Source organism: Dama dama, chromosome 21, assembly GCF_033118175.1.
Source record: "Dama dama isolate Ldn47 chromosome 21, ASM3311817v1, whole genome shotgun sequence".
In the NCBI taxonomy this organism is placed as follows: domain Eukaryota; kingdom Metazoa; phylum Chordata; class Mammalia; order Artiodactyla; family Cervidae; genus Dama; species Dama dama.
This window is the reverse complement of record NC_083701.1, coordinates 2,760,109-2,780,427: the sequence shown is the minus strand read 5'-3', so window position 1 is coordinate 2,780,427 and position 20,319 is coordinate 2,760,109. Positions and strand designations below refer to the sequence as shown.

General features: G+C 46.4%; 1 protein-coding gene across 1 annotated transcript; it reads left to right on the top strand.

The window, feature by feature from the left end:
- The first annotated feature begins 2,595 nt into the window (after nt 1-2,595).
- On the top strand, nt 2,596-4,170 carry PSCA (prostate stem cell antigen). Its single transcript, XM_061123906.1, has 3 exons — nt 2,596-2,638; nt 2,923-2,980; nt 3,218-4,170. Exons 1-3 carry the CDS (start codon nt 2,596-2,598, stop codon nt 3,510-3,512), a joined length of 396 nt encoding a protein of 131 aa, XP_060979889.1. The 3' UTR covers nt 3,513-4,170.
- The last annotated feature ends 16,149 nt before the right edge of the window (nt 4,171-20,319 follow it).

Sequence of the window (20,319 nt, the reverse complement as noted above, 5' to 3'; positions counted from 1 at the left end):
TCAGCCAAGGACTGCGGTGACTGAAGGGCAGCACTCTCGACCTGCGCCCCTGGACCCCAGGAGACCTCCATTAGGGCAACCGAGAATGTCTCCAGGCCCTGCCAAAGGTCCCCTGGGCCACAGAAATAACGCCCCCATCTGAGAACCACTGCCTCACAATGACCACTTCATATCAAATCACATCAACAAACACAGAGGCAACGGTCAGTGTTTGAAGAATGAGTTTTCCAGGCTGGTCCTAGGTGCTGAATGCCTTGAATACAAAGACAGAAAAGAAAGGCCCCAGCCCTGGTGAGCTGGAGTGAGGGTGGGGTGCAGACAGGCAGCCCCAGTGGAAACAGCAAAGGCACAAGCATTTTGCTTTCCATGTGAGGCAGCTGAGCCTGTGGGGGATGATGGCCTGGCGGGGGGGGGGGGGGGGGGAACGAGGTTCAGAGAGAAAGTTCCAGGTAGGCCTCCACGGCCCAGGGCATCCCCCGCAGTGCTCACCCTCCAGCAGTGTCCTCTCCACCCGTGACATGCCCCGGCCCTTTTCCAGGGTAAATAAAAGAGGGGAGTAACATCTGCTCCCTGAGGGCATCTGCAAGGCCAGGAAGATCTGAGGAAAGGAAAGGCACTCTCCCCCGCAGGGAGGGGCTCACGTCGTGACCAGCAGACACTTGGCGTGGCCTGGGCCGTCAGCTCCAAGGGGTCCCGGGAAGACTGCTCACAAAGGTCAGGTGAAAGGACCGCAGGGATCACTCCTGGCCCCCAGGTCAACAGTGGTCAGGAGCCACCATTCCCACCCCCCACCGCTGGGTTTGGAGGAATGCGGGAAGGGCTGCGTTAGGGAAATTAAAATGGAAGAAGTCTTGTTCAGGCTTCGGAAGCAGGAGGTCAGGCCTCTGGCAAGCTCGCAAGCACAGTAAGTCAGGCAACACTTTAGATCAGAAAGGGTCTTGGAATTCTTGAGCCCCTGAAGGGATTGGTCTGGCCAACCTCCAGGGTCTAACTCACAACGTGAAGCGATCAGCATTGTAAAACTTTAAAAAAACAGAGCTGCATTTTTGCTGATGATGGTATCAGTTTGCAGCCTGGGCTTATAAGCAGGAGCCCCCAAAACCGCAATCGGAAGTCTCACCCATAGGGTGAACGCACCGCTCGGGACCCTTTCCCAATTAGGGCTCCAGATTGCTGGAGGGTCTTCCCAGAGCTTTTAAGTCTGGATAAGCAGTTGGCCCAAGCTGGTGATGTCAGAGCTTTTAAGTCTGGATAAGCAGTTGGCCCAAGCTGGTGATGTTTAATACGCTGTTAACTGCTCTCTGTTCTGTTTCTTTCTTTGCTTTTCTTTAAGTGATTGTATATTAGAATTAAGTCAAATAGTCCTCTGTTAAATATTGAAATTGTTTACTTGTGTGTAACAAGTAGTTTCTTTTGTTAACAAATCTGTCAAACCTAAAACAGTTTTTGGCAATACAGGCGGGTTCCCAGAGGCTGGCCAGAGCTGCTGTGATGGGAGAAGGCTGGGAAACAGACGCAGTCACTGCCATGGCTCCCGTGGCGCCTGGGTGTGGCCAAAGAGCTGGCCTGCTGACGAACCTCCCACCCTCAGGTCTTGAGCGTGGAAGCCTTTCTAGGCTCCTTATGGAACCACCCTCTCTGCGATGGTGGGGAAGCCACCTGCGGGCCTCCTCCCGGGGTGGCTGAGCAATGGCCCCCTGTCCCCGGCAGGCTCTGCCTTCTGGAAAGAGAGAAGGCCAGGGAGGGTGCAGCTTGGCAGGTGCTGCGGATCTGCCCTGCCCTGGGGCCTGGACCGTCAGTGGTGACCGTGGCCAGCTGCCACCACCACCACCACACCCCGCCCCCACCGCCAGCAGAGCCCTTAAAGCCGCCCAGGCTCTGCTCGCCCGAGCCCACCATCATGAAGGCTCTCCTCCTCCCCCTGCTCGCTGCTAACTGGGCCTTGCAGCCAGGTGAGGCTTGAGTGGGCCCGGGGAAGAGCTGGGGGAGCAGGGCCCTGGGGGTGGGATGATGAGGGAGGCAAGAGGGGCCAAGGGGGAGGAGGCAGCGGGGAGGAGGCAGACGGGAGAAGGGGCTTGAGGCACCGATGCAGCCTGCGTGCAGGCAAGCCATGTGCGGCCTGTTGGCGCTGGGATGTGTGGACCTCAGCTTCGACCCGTCCTGCCCGAGGAGACGAATCACCAGGAGCTGGAGCCTTGCCCCAGGGACAGAGCCGGCCCGGCCAGGGATGCACCCACCGCTCATCACTGCGGGGATGGGGCCACTGAGAGGCATCTTGCCCAGTGATGCAGGCCATTTGGGAAGGGTCCTGTCCACCTTGCCCTCCCCCTGCCTGGTGCCCCTCCCTCTCGGGAGCATGGCATCGTGACAGGGCCTTAGGGAGGCTGGGCAAGGTGCCCCCATGTGCGGGGCCCCTAGTCTGTGGCTCTTGTGCACTGGACGGTGCCCCCCACTCCATGCAGGAGAGGAGGAAATGAGGTTCCTGTCCCCCTGCCCTGCAGAGGGGGCAGCCCTTCACCCCACCCCTCATCCCCCTACAGGCACCGCCCTCCAGTGTTACTCCTGTGAGGACCAGGGCAACAACAAGGGCTGCCAATGAGTGCAGAACTGCAGAACCATTGCTGGACCAAGCGCATCGGTGAGTGGCCGATGTTCCCCTGGCCTCTCTGCATCCTGCCCTGCCCCCCGCGCCATCCCCCAGATGCCCTGCCCCTATGCTGTCCTGCCCCCACCCCCCGCCATCCCCTGGACACCCTGCCCCACACACCATCCTGCCCCCCACCCCGTTCCATCCCCCGGATGCCCCACACCTTCCCTCTATTGGCAGGTGCTCCAAGGTCCCGGGATTGGGTCTCCACACTAGACTGTTTATCCTTCTGACCACCCGCCCACCGGCCCTCTTGTTCTCCCATCCCCGCACAGATATGGGCACTCCGTTTCCCATCCGTCCACCCCCACCCTACCCCTTATCCACCCATCCGTCTGTCTCCTCACCCATAACCCATCCCTTTCATCACTCACCCTCTGCGCACCCGTTGGCCCTCATCCCTCTATCCTATATCCACTCATTCACAGCATCTCCAGTGCCGGCAGAGGGTCTGGATGCCCGAGCATGTGGACATGGATGAGACCAGGCCCCCACCCTCACAGGGCTCATCATCTTGGGGTTGACCCAAGCTGACTCTGGAGTTTCAGTCAGAATCAGGACATGAGGCAGGCCGCGGGAGCTGGGCCAGGGCAGGTGGGTGAGTGCCCAGGGCCCAGCCCTGCCCAGCATCTCCACGCCCCCGCCCCATCCAGAAGCCATCGGTCTCCTGACTGTCACCAGCAAAGGCTGCAGCTCGCATTGTGTGGAGGACGCGAGGAATTCCTTCGGGAGCAAGAAAAACGCGTGCTGCTGCACCAACCTGAGCAAAGCCAGCGGGGCCCACACCCTGCAGCTGGCCGGCGTCACCCTGGCGCTGCTTGCTGCTCTCGGCTGTCGGCCACTCTGGGGCCGGGCCCAGCTGTAGGATCCAGGAGGACCCTGCTGTGCCCCATGCCAGGCAGCGGTGTCCAGGGCCCGGGTCACTCCTGACACACCTGGCCCCGTCACAGACCCTCCGAGAACCTCACTCAGGTCGGGTGATGCCCCCTGCCCTTCCCAGCACTCCGCGGCTCCCTCGAGGACTCCTGCCCAGCTCCCACTGCCCAGCAGGCTGGGCTTCATGATGTGAAACAGCCAGCAGATGGCCCCCAGACCCCTGCCCAATATTCCGACCCACCCTTAACCCTTGCTAAAGCATGTCTTCCTCCAGGAAGCCTTCCCTGCCTGCCCCTCCACAAGCTGAGCCAAGTTCTGCCTGCAGTGTCCTCCACACCCAGCACAGAGCAGGCTCTCAGGAGGGCCCTGCAAAGGCTGAGAGGAAGTGCTCTGAGTAGGCCTAGAGTCAGCAGTGTGAGGTCCTGAGAGCCCCAAGAGAGGAAGCTCGGAGGGCAAGGCTTGTTCATGGGGGTTGGGGGGCAGCAACGCCATAAACACAGTAGGCTCTTAATAAAGCCCGTGGGCTTGGCGGCAGAGAGCCTCTGTCCTTGCTTGCCCCACGCGGAGGTCAGGAGGTCAGGGTCGGGGCCCAGTGTGCGGGTGTAAACATGGAAACGTGGAGCACGTTTAGAGCTCATAGAAAGAAAGCCAAGGATGAGGATCCCAAGCGTTGGCGCCCGGAAAGCCTCTGAAGGACCCAAGGTCCAGAGGGAAGGACTGCGGCGCTGAGAGCAGCCAGCCCACTGAGCCGGGCTCCGGGCTCGGGGCCCGCGCGTCAGCCCCTCCCCGTGGGGGTCGCTCCGCCCCGGGCCGAGGCTCAGGGCCCCCAAACCCTGCTCTGGACTCCGCAGGCGAGCGTGAGAGGGGAGCCCTGGCTGCACCCTCCATGCCTGCGACCCGGGTCCTGCCCCACTTCCTGCCGTCCCTGCGGTCTCGCAGCCGTGAGCCTCCACGACAGCTCTGCTCCCAGCCCGGCTCCCCAGGCAGAGGTCTCCCCTCCTGCAGGACAGGGCGCTGACGGCCCCCCACAAGGGTGCGGGCAGCACGGGGCCACCTGCAGGGGCAGCCCCCCACCCCCTGTCCCCACACAGAGGCCACGGGGAGGGGCAAAGAGGAAGTGCAAACCCCTGTCCCCAAGCTCCAGGACGACACCTGCCCCCATCTCACCCTTATGGTGTTGGTTCTTGTGCAGGAACGAGGCGCATTCTGTGAGCTGACACACCTGCTCACACTTCTCAGGGAAACCACTCTTGTTTCTACCCTCTGTCTCTCCTTGGTGAGGAATAGAAACCCTGCAGTGGCCAAAGTGGTCCTCCACATGGACCGGCGTGTTTCTGTTTTTAAGATGACCCTTGCACCTTGCACGGGGGAGATGCTGTCTGATCCGCTCACATCTCCAGTAGCGGGTGATGACCCAGCAGACATGACAGTCCTCACCACACATCAGGCTCTTCTCGGCCACCTCCCGCACAATCATTCATTCATTCCTCCCTACTTAGAGGTGGGGCTGCACAGAGGAGAAACCTGAAGCAGGGAGGTGAGGCAGTTTGCCCGAGATCACGCAGTCAGCTAGTTAGAACTGGCAAGGCTGCACATTCGAACTCCAGTAGAAACAGGCTCAGAGAGGTGAAGGAGCTGACCTGAGGTCACACAGCTGGCTCCTGCCCACCGCAAACCAGGCCCCCCAGTGGGCATCTCCTGCTCTGGCCCCAGCTCCCAGCCACACTCAGTCCCGGGCCATCCTCCTCCAAGGACTCTGGCTGCACTGGACCACCTGTCTGGCCCTTGCAGGGCTGAGGTTGGTGGGCTCCCCGCAGGCTGATGACTGGTCTGACTCCCTGGGGATATCCCCACCCTTCCCACTTGACTCCAGCTGCTCAAGGAGGCAGGCTGGACAGCAGGGAGTGTGGGTCTCTGGGAAGTGCTCTGCAGTCCTGGGGCACCTCAAGGGCCCTTCCTGAGTCAGGAGAGATGCCCAGTGCTTCCCCACGCCCGGTGGGTGTCTCTCCTGACTCAGGAAGGGCCCCCTGAGGTACCCCAGGACTGCAGAGCACACCCTGGAGACCCCATCATCCGGCCCACATAGGCTGTGGGGGTCAGCCCCCAGGTGAGTCACCGGCTCGCTGCTGAATGCTCAGGGACTGTCTCTGCCCCCAGCCTGGGCCTGGGCACACAGCACCCAGAAAAGAATTCCAGCCCTGGGAGTAATCTGGTCAGTCCCCCCAGAGTCTCCCAGGGTCCACCCCTGCACTTTGACAGAGCTGCCCTCTGCCAGGGCGACCACCCCATTTTTATAGAACTGAATTCCTGCTCCACAGCGGACTGGCTGCCCAGCTGGCACTGCAGACAAACAGGTCTGCTCCGTGGTTCTGTCCAGCCTGCAGGCTACCTCCTCATGGCAATGTGGTGACCAAGGCGTGTGTGGATCCATGTGAGCCCCAAACTGGGACTGGCTAGGCCAAAAGTGCCCACAGAGCTGCTGCCACTGGGATCCAGGACCCCCGCATGGAATTGCTGGGGTCCGGACCCAGGGGCGGGGTCCAGGTGGGGCCGGGGTTGAGAGAGTCCTTTCCTAGGCAGGTTGATAGGAAGTTTAGGGGTCCCCAAGGAGAGAGGGGTCTGGAATTATCAAGGAGGAAGAAAGGACAAACTTTTTTTCCCCTCTACATTCCTTAAGATTATATAACAATAATGTATCCTGCTTGAGGACAGTCTCTGGAAAAAACCTTCTGGCTAATTCTGTTATCTCAAAATGTAAATCATGGGAGTAGGTCTGGTGAGGTCTTTACAACCTCCAGACATTCTTTTGATTCACTGTAATAACTAATTTGAGAGTATATAACTCCATTACTAATGCTAGCAAGGGGTTACTCTTTCTGGCCCCTTCTGATGTCTATGTCAGAAGCTTTCTCTATCCCTTTTATACTTAAATAAACTCTATTACACAAAAGCTCTGAGCGATCAAGCCTCGTCTCTGGCCCTGGATTGAATTCTTCTCCTCCAGAGGCCAAGAATCCCAGCATCTTTTCGTGGGTTCAGCAACAACCTTTCATCTTGGGGGCTCATCTGGGATTCTTCAGGACAAGGTAAGGATGCTTGGAGCTCTAGTTCTTTGTTCTCCTAGCGAACACGTTTTCTGCTGTACTTTACTAACTCTATGGTGTGTTTGTGTTAATGAATGACATGCCCTGCGCAAAGCAAGTGAGGAGCCCTGCTCTGCGGTTCCACAGTGATCTCATAAGGCTTATGGCAGAAACCTGTCGGGGGTTTATACCAACCTGCCAATGCCAAGAGGCACCCATGTCTCCTTTAGGGACTGACCAGAAATGGGCAAAGCGTGTGGACTGAACTCTCCTTTCTCAGTCAAAGTTTTCCTTCTCTTTGACCATTTCATAACTCCTTGGAATTAGGAGTACTAACCTAATCTGTCGGATCATAGACTGTCAAGGGACTTGTGATCTATGCTGTTACTGTGTACTGTTACTTACATCCCAAACTTGGATTGGTAGTCAGGAAGTGCCTAGCCTTGCTAGGCATGGAAAGTTTGGAAGCTAGATGGAGTTCTAGCTCCAAGAGCATCTCTGAGGTTAAAGGTTACTCAGATTGGAACTACAAGGGATTATTTTTCCCTTTGGTAATGCTGGCTCTTAGTGGACCAGAGGAGACTCTTATACAGGTGTGGTGACGCTTAGGAGATTCTTATACTGGTGTGGTGACGCTTGGAAGGAACATTTCAGTTTTATGTTTTTATCTGTCTTATTGTGGTCAGGAATATACTCAGGGTTGTGCACAGGCACTCAGGTGACGAATGTTTCCCCCAGCGGTCTTGGCCTGGGAGGCATTCCGGAAGGTTACTCTGATTGCACCCTGGGTGGCATCAGAGGTAATGGTGAAGAGCTGGACATCAGTCAGGGATGCCATCAGGTCTACTCCTGGTGCATCCCCACCCCGTCTTGGTGGTAGAACCAGAAGGGGCCAGTATGTCGCCTGTGTTGGTAAGGGACAGACTAAGTCCAACCAGGAAGGAAAAGCTTTTGGTGTAAAGTCTGTCTACACCCCCATCTAGGGCAGGGAGGGATGCCTCCAGTAGAAAGATGGAGCTGGTCACTTTTTTTCTCTCTTATAGATGGGAGCTCTAGGGCAGGGAGGGATGCCTCCAGTAGAAAGATGGAGCTGGTCACTTTTTTTCTCTCTTATAGATGGGAGCTAACAATTCCAGCCTCACTCCTTTGAACTGTATCCTGAAAAACTGGGAAAGATTTGATCCCCAGGGCTTAAGGAAGACACACCTGCTCTTCCTATGTGATCCTGCATGGCCACGGTATCCATTGGAGGACGGTGAACGGTGGCCGGTTGGAGGGTCTCTTAAGTATAACACTGCTTTACAATTAGACTGGTTCTCTAGAAAACAAGGAAAATGGGTAGAAGTAGCATATGTGTTGCCCTTTTTCTCTCTGCGAAATATGCCAGACTTATGTCTTAAGGGTATAGATTTGGGTGTAACACATTCAGGTCCCTCCTGTCCTCCTACTTTGCTAGATGAGATGGAGGACAGGCGACAAAGGGATAAAGAAAAGCAGGTTTCTCCAATCTATCCCTGGGATCATATGCGCAGAGCAGTCAGAGAGACTGAGGAACAGCCACACAAGCTGTTGCCTCTTCATGAAGCACCCACCGGGAGAAATAATCAGTCTGTGAGAGTTAATAAGCCTTTTTCTTATAAAGAAATACAAAAAAAATCAAGGAGGATCTGGAGACTATTTAGAGGACCCAGAAAAATATATTAGAGCTTTTAAAGGTGTTACTCTGCTTTATTACCTTACTTGGAAGGATGTGATGTATATCTTGGGACAAACGCTGACTCCCGACTCAAAGACTCAAGTTTTGGGAAAAGCGGTTGCTTATGGAGATGGTTTGGTAATGAATCAGTAGGGAAGAGGGAGGATGAGATAACTGCCCTCCCCACTGGGAACCAGGTGGTCCCAACTACAGAACCAGACTGGGACTACAACACAGCTAAAGGAAGATGGGATCAGAGTCATTTTGTCAGATGTATTCTTGAAGGACTCAGGCAGGCATGTGCTAAGCCTTTAAATTATGGCAAATTGGCAGACATAGAACAGGAGGAGAAGGAAGCTCCTGATAAATTCCTAGATAGACTGAGAGAAGCCCTTCGCAAATTCACTGAGATTGATCCCGAAAGTGAAGACGGAAAAGTGATCTTAAAGGATAGATTTCTCACTCACTCAGCTCTAGATATTGCTGTAAGCTATTAAAACGGGTGTATGGATGAAATCAGTCTTTAGATAATCTGTTACAACTGGCTCAGTCTATTATGGAAGGGAATATGAGGAAACGAAATAAAGGCAGAAAAGGACATAGGAACAGGCAGAAGCCCTCACAATGGCTATGAAAACCGTTCTTAAACAGCCTGAGAAAAATGCCCAGAGGGACCCAGGTGAAAAGGGATGGGCTTGCTATTGCTGTGGAAAGGAGGGGCACCTCAAGCGGGATTGCCCTCAGGCATCTAAGCTGCTCCCGGCTCCGTGTCCGTCTGCAAAGGACCACACTGGAGGAGAGGCTGCCCCCAGAGGCATAGGTTTCAGGGGTTGGACTCTCAAGACAATCAGGACTGAAGGTGCCCGGGGGTCCCCGCACAAGCTCCCGTCCTAATTACACCTGAGGAACCCCGGGTATTAATAACTGTGGGGGGCCAATCCATTGATTTCCTTTTAGATACTGGGGCAACTTACTCCATGCTTACTGAAGCCCCTGGCCCACTTTCTTCCCGACCTGCTTCCATAATGGGACTGTCTGGACGAGTCAAAACGTATTACTTCAGTGTATCTGTCAGTTGTGACTGGGATTCTGTGCTATTTTCACACGAGTTTCTGATTGTGCCAGAGTCTCCCTCACCCCTTTTGGGGAGGGATATACTGAGCAAGGTCCATGCCTCTGTTTTCATGAATATGGAGCCCTCCCTTTCTCTCCCTTTAATTGAACAAAATGTGAATCCTAGAGTATGGGCTGGTGGAAAATCTGTGGGTCAAGCACAAAATGCTATTCCTGTAGCTGTCAAGCTCAAAGACCCACACTTATTCCCACATAAGAAGCAGTATCCACTGAAACTTGAGGTTAAGGAAGGGTTAAAACCCATCATTGAGAATTTAAAGGAGCAGGGACTATTAGTTCCCTGTAACAGTCCATGCAACACTCCTATTTTGGGTATAAAGAAATCAAATGGTAAATGGAGACTAGTTCAAGATTTATGAATAATAAATGAGGCTGTGGTTCCTTTACACCCCGTGGTGCCTAATCCTTATACTCTATTGTCTGAAATTCCTGAACGAGCCAAATATTTCTCAGTAATTGATTTAAAAGATGCCTTCTATTCAGTGCCTTTGGCGGAGGAAAGTCCATTTCTATTTGCCTTTGAAGACCCTACTCAGCCAGCTTCTCAGTTAACCTAGACAGTTTTGCCCCAGGGATTTCGTGACAGTCCTCACTTATTTGGGCAAAGTTTGTCACGGGATCTACAAAACTTTAATAGCTCTGAAGCAGTGGTGTTACAATATGAAGATGATATTTTGCTCTGTGCTGAGACAGAGGAAGCTTGTTCACGAGCCTCAGAAGACTTCTTAAACTTTCTGGCAGGCTGCGGTTACAAGGCATCAAGAGAAAAGGCTCAGCTTTGTCAACAATCTGTTAGATATCTGGGCCTAATCATATCAGAAGGGACTAGGGCCATAGGCCCCGAGAGAATTAAACCTATACTAAATCATCCCCTACCTATGATTTTAAGACAATTGAGAGGATTTTGGGGAATCACAGGCTACTGTCGCATTTGGATTCCGGGTTATGGGGAACTTGCCCGGCCTTTCTATAAACTTACAGCTGAAACTCAGCAGGCTCAAACCAACGAACTGGTTTGGTCTCCAGATACTCAAAAGGCTTTTAAGGTTCTTCAGACTGCTCTCCTGCAAGATCCTGCTCTGAGCTTGCCCACGGGGTTAGAATTTAATTTGTTTGTCACTGAAAGAAAAGGTGTGGCCTTGGGAGTTTTGACACAACCCCGAGGGCCTCACCAGCAACTTATTGCTTATCTAAGCAGAGAATTAGATGTAATTTCACGTGGGTGGCCCCACTGCCTAAGAGTAATTGGGGCAGCGACTTTATTAGCACCTGAAGTTCTAAAAATAATTAATGGATGAAACCTTACTGTACTGACTTCTCATGATGTGAGTGGAATCTTAAATTCTAAGGTTAATATTTGGATGACAGACAGTAGGCTTCTTAAATATCAGTCATTGTTGTTAGAAGGACCAGTAACTAAGCTTAAAGTTTGTGGAAATTTAAATCCTGCCACTTTCCAAGGGAAGTGAAACACCTGATCACGATTGTTCCCAATTCCTAACTTTAAACTATGCAGCTTGGGAAGATCTAATGGATACCCCATTAGACAATCCTGACATGGAAATATTTACAGACGGCAGTTCTTTTGTTCGGGATGGAAAGCGTAAAGTAGGTTATGCCATGGTGACTGCTGAACAGGTTTTAGAAGCAAAATCTCTCCCCCAGGGAACCAGTGCACAGTTAGCAGAGCTTGTGGCTCTGACCCAAGCCCTAGAGTTAAGCAAAGGGTGGCTGGTAAATATTTACCCTGATGCTAAGTATGCTTATTTTACTTTACATGCTCATGCTGCAATATGGAAAGAAGGACAGTTTGAAACAGCAACAGGAGAACCTATTAAACATTTCAGGGAGATTGAGAGACTTTTAACTGCTATATATTGTCCTAAAGAAGTAGCTGTTATGCATTGCAAAGGACACAACAGGGATGGGAGTAAAGTAGCTGAAGGTAATCAGCTGACTGACTGTCAAGCCAGAAAAGCAGCACTTTACAAAACCCCTTCACTACAGACGCCTTTGATCTGGACAGGTCCTGTGGAACAGGAAAAAGCACAATATACTGAGGAAGAATTAGAAGGATACGAGAAAAGAGGAGCAAAGATTACTGATAAAGGATGGTTACAGTCTGAGGATGGATGAGGAATGAGGATTCCTGAAAGTACTCAATGGAAAATTCTTACGGGTTTACAGCAGAGTTTTCATTTGAGTGCAGAGAGTACTTACCAGATGGCTTCTCGTTAGTTTGAAGGTAAAAATGTAATGAAAACTTTAAAGAACATTATCAAAAGGTGTGAGATTTGTCAGAAAAATAACCCAAAGACTGAAAAGCTAGCAAAATCTGAATTACAACGAAGTGGAAAGTATCCTGGAGAGGACTGGGAAATTGATTTTACTCATATGCCAAAAGCTAATGGATATTCATGCTTACAAGTTTGGGTGGATACTTTTACTGGATGGATTGAGGCTTTTCCGTGTTGTAGTGAACAGGCTAAGGAGGTTATAAAGATTTTAATCCATGAAATTATCCCCAGGTTTGGACTGCCACAGAGCCTTCAGAGTGACAGTGGCTCCGCCTTTAAAGATGTTGTAACTCAGGGGGTGTCTAAAGCTCTAGGAATAGAGTATCACTTACACTGTTCCTGGCGACCCCAATCCTCAGGAAAGGTTGAAAAAGCTAATGACATTATCAAAAGACATCTGCGCAAATTAACTCAAGAGACGCAAGACAATTGGATTAAAGTCCTACCCATACCTTTAATGAGGGCTCGAACTGCCCCCAAAAAGGAGAGACTGTCCCTCTTTGAATGTATTTATGGAAGGCCTTTCTTACACACAGACATTGTTATAGATCCTGAAGCCTTGGAATTAACTAATTATGTAACTCAGCTCTCAGCTTTTCAACAGGCATTAACAGAACTCCGGGAGACAACTTCTGATCCAGGCTCTGAGTCAAGCAAGCCTCTATTTGAGCCAGGAACCGAGGTCCTCATAAAAACACTGGGGTCTGGGGGCCCATCCCTCGAGCCCCTCTGGGAAGGCCCTTACCAGGTTATTCTTTCTTCTCCCACACCTGTCAAAGTGCCAGGAATTGATTTGTGGGTGCATCACACTCGAGTTAAGAGGTGGCACCCTGACCAGAGCTAAGTGACTTCATTTTGTCTTCACTTTCTATGCTCTGACTTTGTACTTTTCAGATGGGCCTGATAATCTATGTGGGCCTACTTCTACTGACTCCAAAGATCCTGAGTCTGCTGTTTGATTCTCAAGACAATGCCTTCCTGTCCTGGGCTCACTCCTACACTGCATTTAATAATCAGTCTAATTGCTGGGTCTGTAGAGCACTCCCCTCTTCATCAGTGGAAGGCTTCCTGTGGTGGGCATCTCCACTTCAAGGAAAAGACTTTCTCCAAGTCTGCAAATACCTTCAACAACAATCACATGTGATGCCTCTTCTTAAACTGATGACATCTAACAACCTTAGGATGGACTGATGTAACTATGGACATAATGTGACTTTCCATTTTGATTTTAACTTGGCTTAATGACTATTTTGCCTTACGTCTGTAACTGCATAATGGGGTTTTCTAACCGTCTAAAAGCTTTTAATTTACAGATGGTTGTCCAAGCTCCTACGAGTGCTACTGAAGAAGGAATTCATAGGGCCTGGACTCCATCTGAGGCCTGTCCATGCTGATTGTGCTCGGCCACCTCTCCAGTGAACTCTGAACTCTCTGCTTAGTGCCTGTGGGAACGACAATGGAAGGATAAGACCCCCTCCAGACAGGGGAACCTTGAAGATCATATCCAGGTTACTCATCACCTAAGAGAAAACAGACACTAATCACCCCTGCCTCCAGACAGTATCTATCCAAAAGTAACCACAGGCTTATCGGTTATTAACTGGTTGGAATGTAACTGTGGGCTTATTGATTATTAACTGTTTGAACACATAACCACGTGAATGATGGGCTTACTGTGATTGTATTTACCCTTGCTTTGTAAGCCTTAAGGGATTTGGGGTGGTGGGTTTGGACACGTACACATGGGGTATAAAAGATTTTCACAAATGCTGGTCGGGGTCCTTGGCTAAGAGGAGACTGCCTTGGGCCCGCTGGTGTAATAACCTGCACTCCACTATCTGCATCGTCCTTCTGAGTGAGTTTGTTTCCCGGAAAGCGTGGCTATAACACCACAGCCTCTTCCAAATATTACTTGGGGCCCCTAGATCAGATACCCTCAGTATGAGGGTTAGGAGAATATGTTGCCTCAACAATTTAGGGACCACGCCCCTAAATAGCAGGAAGTAGTTATGGAATGTTATGCCTTTCCCTTGGCAACATAATTCTCCTAAAAGAAAAGGGGGGAATGAGAGAGTCCTTTCCTAGGCGGGTTGATAGGAAGTCTAGGGGTCCCCAAGAGAGAGGGGTCTGGAATTCTCAAGGAGGAAGAAAGGACAAACTTTTTTCCCCTCTACATTCCTTAGGATTATATAACAATAATGTATCCTGCTTGAGGACAGTCTCTGGAAAAAACTTTCTGGCTAATTCTGTTATCTCAAAATGTAAATTATGGGAGTAGGTCTGGTGTTGGGGTCCTTTAATGGACCAGGACCTGGCGGTCCGGAGTCCACAATAAGAAAGTGGAAGATAGAGCCAGAGGGAGGGGGAGAGAGAGAGAGAGAGAAAAACACACGAGGACCCAAGCTCTGATGGAGCCAAGGTGCTTTAATGATTTTTCTGTGCATATATATAGGCTGTAGTACAAGAAATTTCTTTTGATAATGATAAAGATCAGAAAACCAAATGTACAGTAGCTGTTACCAAGGGAATAAAGGATAATAATGGTCACAGGATCAGGAGACAATCCATAACTCAAGAAAGGGGATCAAGACTAAGCAGTTTTGTTGTAAAGGGAATGTTTTACTAAAGGAGACCCAAGCCTGTCTCACACAATGACCTCAGTCCTGAGAGCTGCCTGCAGTTCTACTCACTTCTGGCAGAAGCTGATAAGGAACAGAGGATTTATGAGAAACAGCATGTAGGAATCCTCCCGTCAAACACTCCCTGACAATTCCCCCTTATTTATTTATAATATTTGTAAAAAGAGTTCTGACCATAAGAGTTTGTTTAGTTTTAACAATCTTTGCATGAAGGCAACGGTAGATGACAAATAGAATTGTCAAGACAATCACTAAAATTACAGTTCCAGACCCGATGCTGTGAGTAATGCTTTGAAACCATCCACGTGGGGCTAGCCTAGATAATTGATCAGCTAGTTGTTTAGCTAAAGTTTCCAAATTAGTGGAAGAGGGCAGATTATTAGAAAATGTTTCAAATATTTCTTTTTGTAATAATTGTACATTCAGAGAGTCATTATCATGTATGTTTTGTAAATGAAATTTGATTTGTTCCCAGTTGTAGGGATTATTATTGAATTGAACAGGAGTAACACAAAATTGAGCAGAATTCTAATCACATTTTAGTATCACCTGTTTTTGTACATCTAATAATTGATCTCCAACCCATTTGATGGCTGTTTTTTGTTCCTGTGTTTCATCTTGAATATCCTCATCTATCTGAGCCTGAGTGGATAAAATTATGTGTTTGAACTGAGGTTTGTAAAGTAACGCCAGTGATGGAAGCAGTGGTGCAAATAGCTGTTAATCCCAAAATGCCAAAAATCAGCCACCCAATGAATCATTTAGATCACTGGAGCAATTTAGTAATTAACCGGGAAGCAGGTCCAGCCATGGGACCTTCTTCCCAGGGCTGCTGGAGATTTACTGGTAACCACAGATTATGTTGAGATCCAAGAATCAAAAGTGAGTCATTTCTCAAGGAAATAGAGGAGTTAAGACAAGTATATAATTTACAATTTATGCAAGTTACAGAACATAAAGTCTTATTGAATTGTAAATTTTCTATAGCTATAACAAAAGGAAGTGGAACACAAGCTTGTATGAAATATGATTGATTATAATGAAAGAAATCATTTATATGACAATTGGTCCCTGTGAAATGTCCAGTCCAAGTCCTAAGTTCTTCGGGGTTTGCAGCAAGTTTCCAAATGTTCCATTGTTTAGGCCCAATCTGTTTATCAAGGACGATTCGAGGACGGGGGTGGTGGGGTGGGGGTGCATTCCATCTTCAAGCCACCCAAGAAGTCCTCTGTCATGGTAATGCTCCATTGTAGTATTAGTAACCTTCCATGCTACTTGAGTAACATAATCACCCATAGTGCTGTTAATATCTTATGAGCAGTTAGATAACCACATACCATGGGGTCCCCAGTCGACAATTGTATGATTAGCCATAAACACTGATTTTCCTGATCTGGCCTGACTTTGTCCCAATGAACAGGAATATATTTAAAGTTCTTATTAGTAAACCCTTTGCACAGTGTTCTTTGTTCTTTCCCTAATTCTTTCCCTAAAGTTTCAGTAGTGTAAACATGGCTGATGGGCAAAGAAAGGGCAGTAAATAATCCAAGCAGCATCCAAAAGTCCTCTTTTGGAGGCAGGGCGAAAGCCCAAGCTTGTCGGCTAATATTTATGCATAATTCTGTTGGGCCCATACACAAAGGAGGGACTTCATAACCTAGAGAGATATTAATTAGTTTTTCTTCTTCTTCAGGATGAGAGGGCCCCTCCAAGATCCAAGGAGGGGGCATATGTGTTGAGTCATTAGTGGATATGATTGGTCTTACATCTGTCCATTTTATAACCTACAATTAAAAACGGGGGTTAGGTATATAAGCCCAATAAGTGTGATCAATCAAGTCAGCCTGAGCGGGGGAGGCAAAAGCAAGCAAAGCAAGCATAGCGAAGAAAAGTATTTTCAGGATTCTGAGGCATTCCCTGTTGAGAAATCAGATTTTCAGTTTGATTAGTAAGGATTTTTATCTGTCCCCAAGGAGGGAGATCATAAGGTCAGTGACGTCAAGTGTGGCGTTTTTTGGAAGTTCTTAAAGCTGCCATGGCTTGTATTGGAATTCCTTCCTCCTGGGGTTTTTGTTGTTTTGTCTCTAGTCTGAATGCTGGGGGCCCCCTTGAATCTTCTGAAGAGGAAGTCATGTGAGGTCATTGGATCCATCTGGAGAAATAGAAGCATACCCCTTTCCCTGTAAGATTAGTTTCTTAGATTTCCATTGATTAGTTAAACCCATCTTGATATCAAATGGGCAAAGGAAGGCAGGTGTCCTTTAATGTTTCAAAGTGTTTTTCTGCTTTTGTCAAAATATCTCCTTGAGGTAAGTGTAAAAAATTTAAAACAAATAAGGCTATATTAACAACAGTTATAGAAAGAAAGGAAAGCGATGATGAAAACATTCCCAGGAAATATTTCAGTCCAAAAGAAAAAAGTCATCTAGAGATCTGTTGGGGACTGGTATTTGCCTGTGGTTTTGAATTAATGGGTTGATTTTCTCTTCATTCAGTACATACATTTTTCCTGATATAAAAAGAAATGGAATCTGACTGTGTTTTAAGCGGTTTGTGTTATTTGGGGCAAAGGATTAGAAGCAAACATTCAAACATTTTTTCCTAAGTGAAATTATTGAAAAACTGATGCAGAACAACTTGACAAATGAAATGTTGCTCATATCCAAATAAATTTGACCTTGTCCTTGGAAAAGAAATGCAGCCTGGCAGCTGTTGAATCTCTGTTCAGTGTGTTAAAGAAGGTGATTATACTTTCAAGACAGACCTGAAAAGAAGGTGAATATTTTGCATTTTTGATATTCTTAGGAACAAATAATTTATTTGGCAAATGGTGTCTTTTTTATGTTGTTTTTGTTTTGTATTGTGAAACAGGCATCGAAGTTGATGTTGTTTTAAGAATCTTACAGACTGGAAACAGAAATAAAGCTATATTTATATATAAAGTAGTTATAGGCTTAAAGAATATATTGCATTAGAATCTAGTAAAGTCTGTTCTGGATAAGGAAGATAAAAGTGTTCCTGAGTATTTCCCCTTATTTAATTTTTTATTTGCAGTTACAGTGTGTGATGTGTTTGTTTAATTATGTCTTGTGCTTGTGGATTATAAGGAATGTCCGTGATCTGTTTAATAGAGAAGGAATGTAAAAATTGTTTCAACTGCTTAGAAATATAGGCAGGGGCATTGTCCGTTTTTATAGAATTAGGTGTTCTCATTATCGCAAAGTAAGTTGATAGGTGTTGATGTTATGTAGTTTTACCTTGGACAGGTGTGGCCCCTAGAAAAGAATTTGTATTGATTGAGACATGGAAGAAGGAAGAGGAAGAAAGTTCAGGGTAATGAGTCACATCTATTTGCCATAAAATTCTCTTTTATTTGTCATAAACCTTTTTTTATATTTTTGTATTCACCATTTTATTTGCCATTTCTTATATCCTTTATTAAAAGCATATATCTTATTTTTCTTTTTTTTTAAAAAAAGCATATATCTTACTTTTCTTTAGCAACTATGAAGTGTCTTGTATGTTAGTATTTTACAGATTGGTGAATATATTTATTATATCATATTATATGTTATAATATATATATTTATTTTTTATATAAATATATACATATTTATTAATAGCTTAAAATCTCTTTAGTTTTTCTGTAAGAAAAACTTTTTGTAAGAAGAAGTTAATGTTCAGTAATTAATGTTTTAAAATCTTACTTCATTTGGAAATGACCTAGTTTATTTAATAAACTTTTATTATTTAGTTTAGTATAACTCCAGAAACTTAAGTTACCCCAATCCTAAGAGATTGTTTTAGATTGTAATAATAGATTATAATAATAGATTATTTTATCAAAAATATAATTATTTTTAATAGAGTTTATCTAAAGGTTTTCATCTCATTTTTATATATATATATATATACATAAAAGAGTTACCTTTTTGTTGACAAATTTCATTTACCTTAAACCTAGGCATAATAAAAGTATTATATAATGTTGATGACTTAAGACATGTCTTAATTAGATTAACAAATAATTATATTTAAATTATATTTACATTTAAATAAACATTATATTTAATATTGAATATTTTTCAGTTCATGTGAAGTTGAATTTAAATAGAGTTTATTAACTTCATATTATCCAAAAACAAAGACATATATTCAGACATAGATAATTTTAGATAGATAGGCATAGTTTTCCATTTGAAATTTAAGATATCTTTTTATTTATTTATTTTGAGTTCCACCAATCTGTTTATGGCTGGAGTCCTAGATAGGGGGCTGTGTATCCCAAGGACAGGATGAGAGTTAACATTAGGTTTTTTCTTAGGCCTGTTTTTGTTTCCCAGGCAGAACTGGAGCTCCAAAAAAGTATTTTAACAAGAACCTTTTCCTAACTGCACGTGTAAGAAGAACCACTTTTGCAATTTTAAAAAAGATTTTCTTTTAATCAGTTTTCTCTGGAGTCTAAAGAATATCATGGCCATTCAGTGTCAAAAATATCATTTCTCCTTTTTGTAGTTATAGTATATTATTAATGATATATGCATGAAGGAATTGCTGTCACATAGGAAGTAAAGCCTTGGCTACAAAATTTTGACAAATACTAGGACTGTTAAGCATAACTTGGGGTAACATAGTCTGTTGAAATCTTTTATGAGGCCCGATATGATTAGGATAAGGGAGAGAGAAAGTGAATCTCTCCCAGTCTAAAGGGTGTAAAGGTATATTAAAAAAGCAATCTTGTAAATCAGTAATAATAATGTGCCAATTTTGAGGAATAGTAATAGGTGATGGGATCTCTGGTTGTAATGCACCCATAGGTTTCATAGATGCACTAACTGCTCTAAGGTCTGTTAAGAGACACCATTTGTTCGATTTCTTTTTTATAACAAAAATAGGAGAGTTCCAAGAAGAGCAAGATTCCTCAATATATTTCAATTCTAATTGTGTGTCTATAAGTTCTTTAGTAGCTTGTAATTTTTCTTTCGTAAGGGGACATTGCTCTGTCCAAACAGGCTTGTCATTTTTCTGTTATTTTAGTAATTGTTTTGTTTGTTAAATAAGCAGTGGCCCCTAGGAAAAATGTGGTATGTATATCTGAATTTGCCATTGCATAAGTAAGTCCCTTCCTATTAGATTAAGGGGTGCATCTATCACATAAGGTCTTAATGTTGTAGGGTGGCCTTTTGGTCTATCATATGGCTAGATTTGAACATTTGGTAAATTTCTTGTACTTTGGTTTGAGGAATCCCTGCAATTTGGCAAGAGAACTTTTATATAGGCCAGGATTTGGACCATAAGTGTTTGGAAATAATAGTAATATTAGATCCAGTGCCGAGGAGACCAGAAAATCTTTTACCATTAATTTTGATATTTATATTTGGTCAGGCATATTCAGACACCAATGATGCCCATAAGGATTGTTTTTGATCTGTACTGCCAAATCCGCCTGTCTGTACATTATTAGAGGAGTTAATAAAAATATAAGGCAAAAGAAGTAATTGAGCAATTTTGTCCCCCTTTCTGAATTGCCATAGAATCTGAGATGACATCATAATTTGAATCTCTCCTTTATAATTTGAATCAATTATTTCAGGGTAAACAGTAATTCCTTTAGAAGCCAAATTAGATCGGCCAAATAAAAGACTGAAGGTTTGTGGGGGCAGGGGTCCAAAAAGTCCGGAAGGTACTCTAGAAGGGACTGCTTAAGGGTAAAGGAAAAAATCATTTAGGGCTGGTATATTGATGTTGAGGGTTTGAGGGAAAAGATAGAATTTGCCCCTGGTTTTTGTTGTAGGGGACCTGGGGGCGGGGGTTGTCCCCTGTTTGGAGTTTCCTGGATAGGTTTTCCTTCAATATCAGATTTAGATTTACAGTCTTTGGCCCAATGCATTCCTCTACGGCAGCGAGGGCAAATTCTTGGAGGTTTTTTATTAGCCTTCTTCAGGCA

Excerpts from the sequence above, each read along its gene's own strand:
- PSCA (XM_061123906.1), top strand. The coding sequence starts at position 2,596 with ATGAGTGCAGAACTGCAGAACCATTGCTGGACCAAGCGCATCG. Across the intron at positions 2,639-2,922 it reads TTGCTGGACCAAGCGCATCG|ATATGGGCACTCCGTTTCCC; the intron begins GTGAGTGGCCGA and ends ATCCCCGCACAG. Across the intron at positions 2,981-3,217 it reads TACCCCTTATCCACCCATCC|GCCGCGGGAGCTGGGCCAGG; the intron begins GTCTGTCTCCTC and ends GACATGAGGCAG.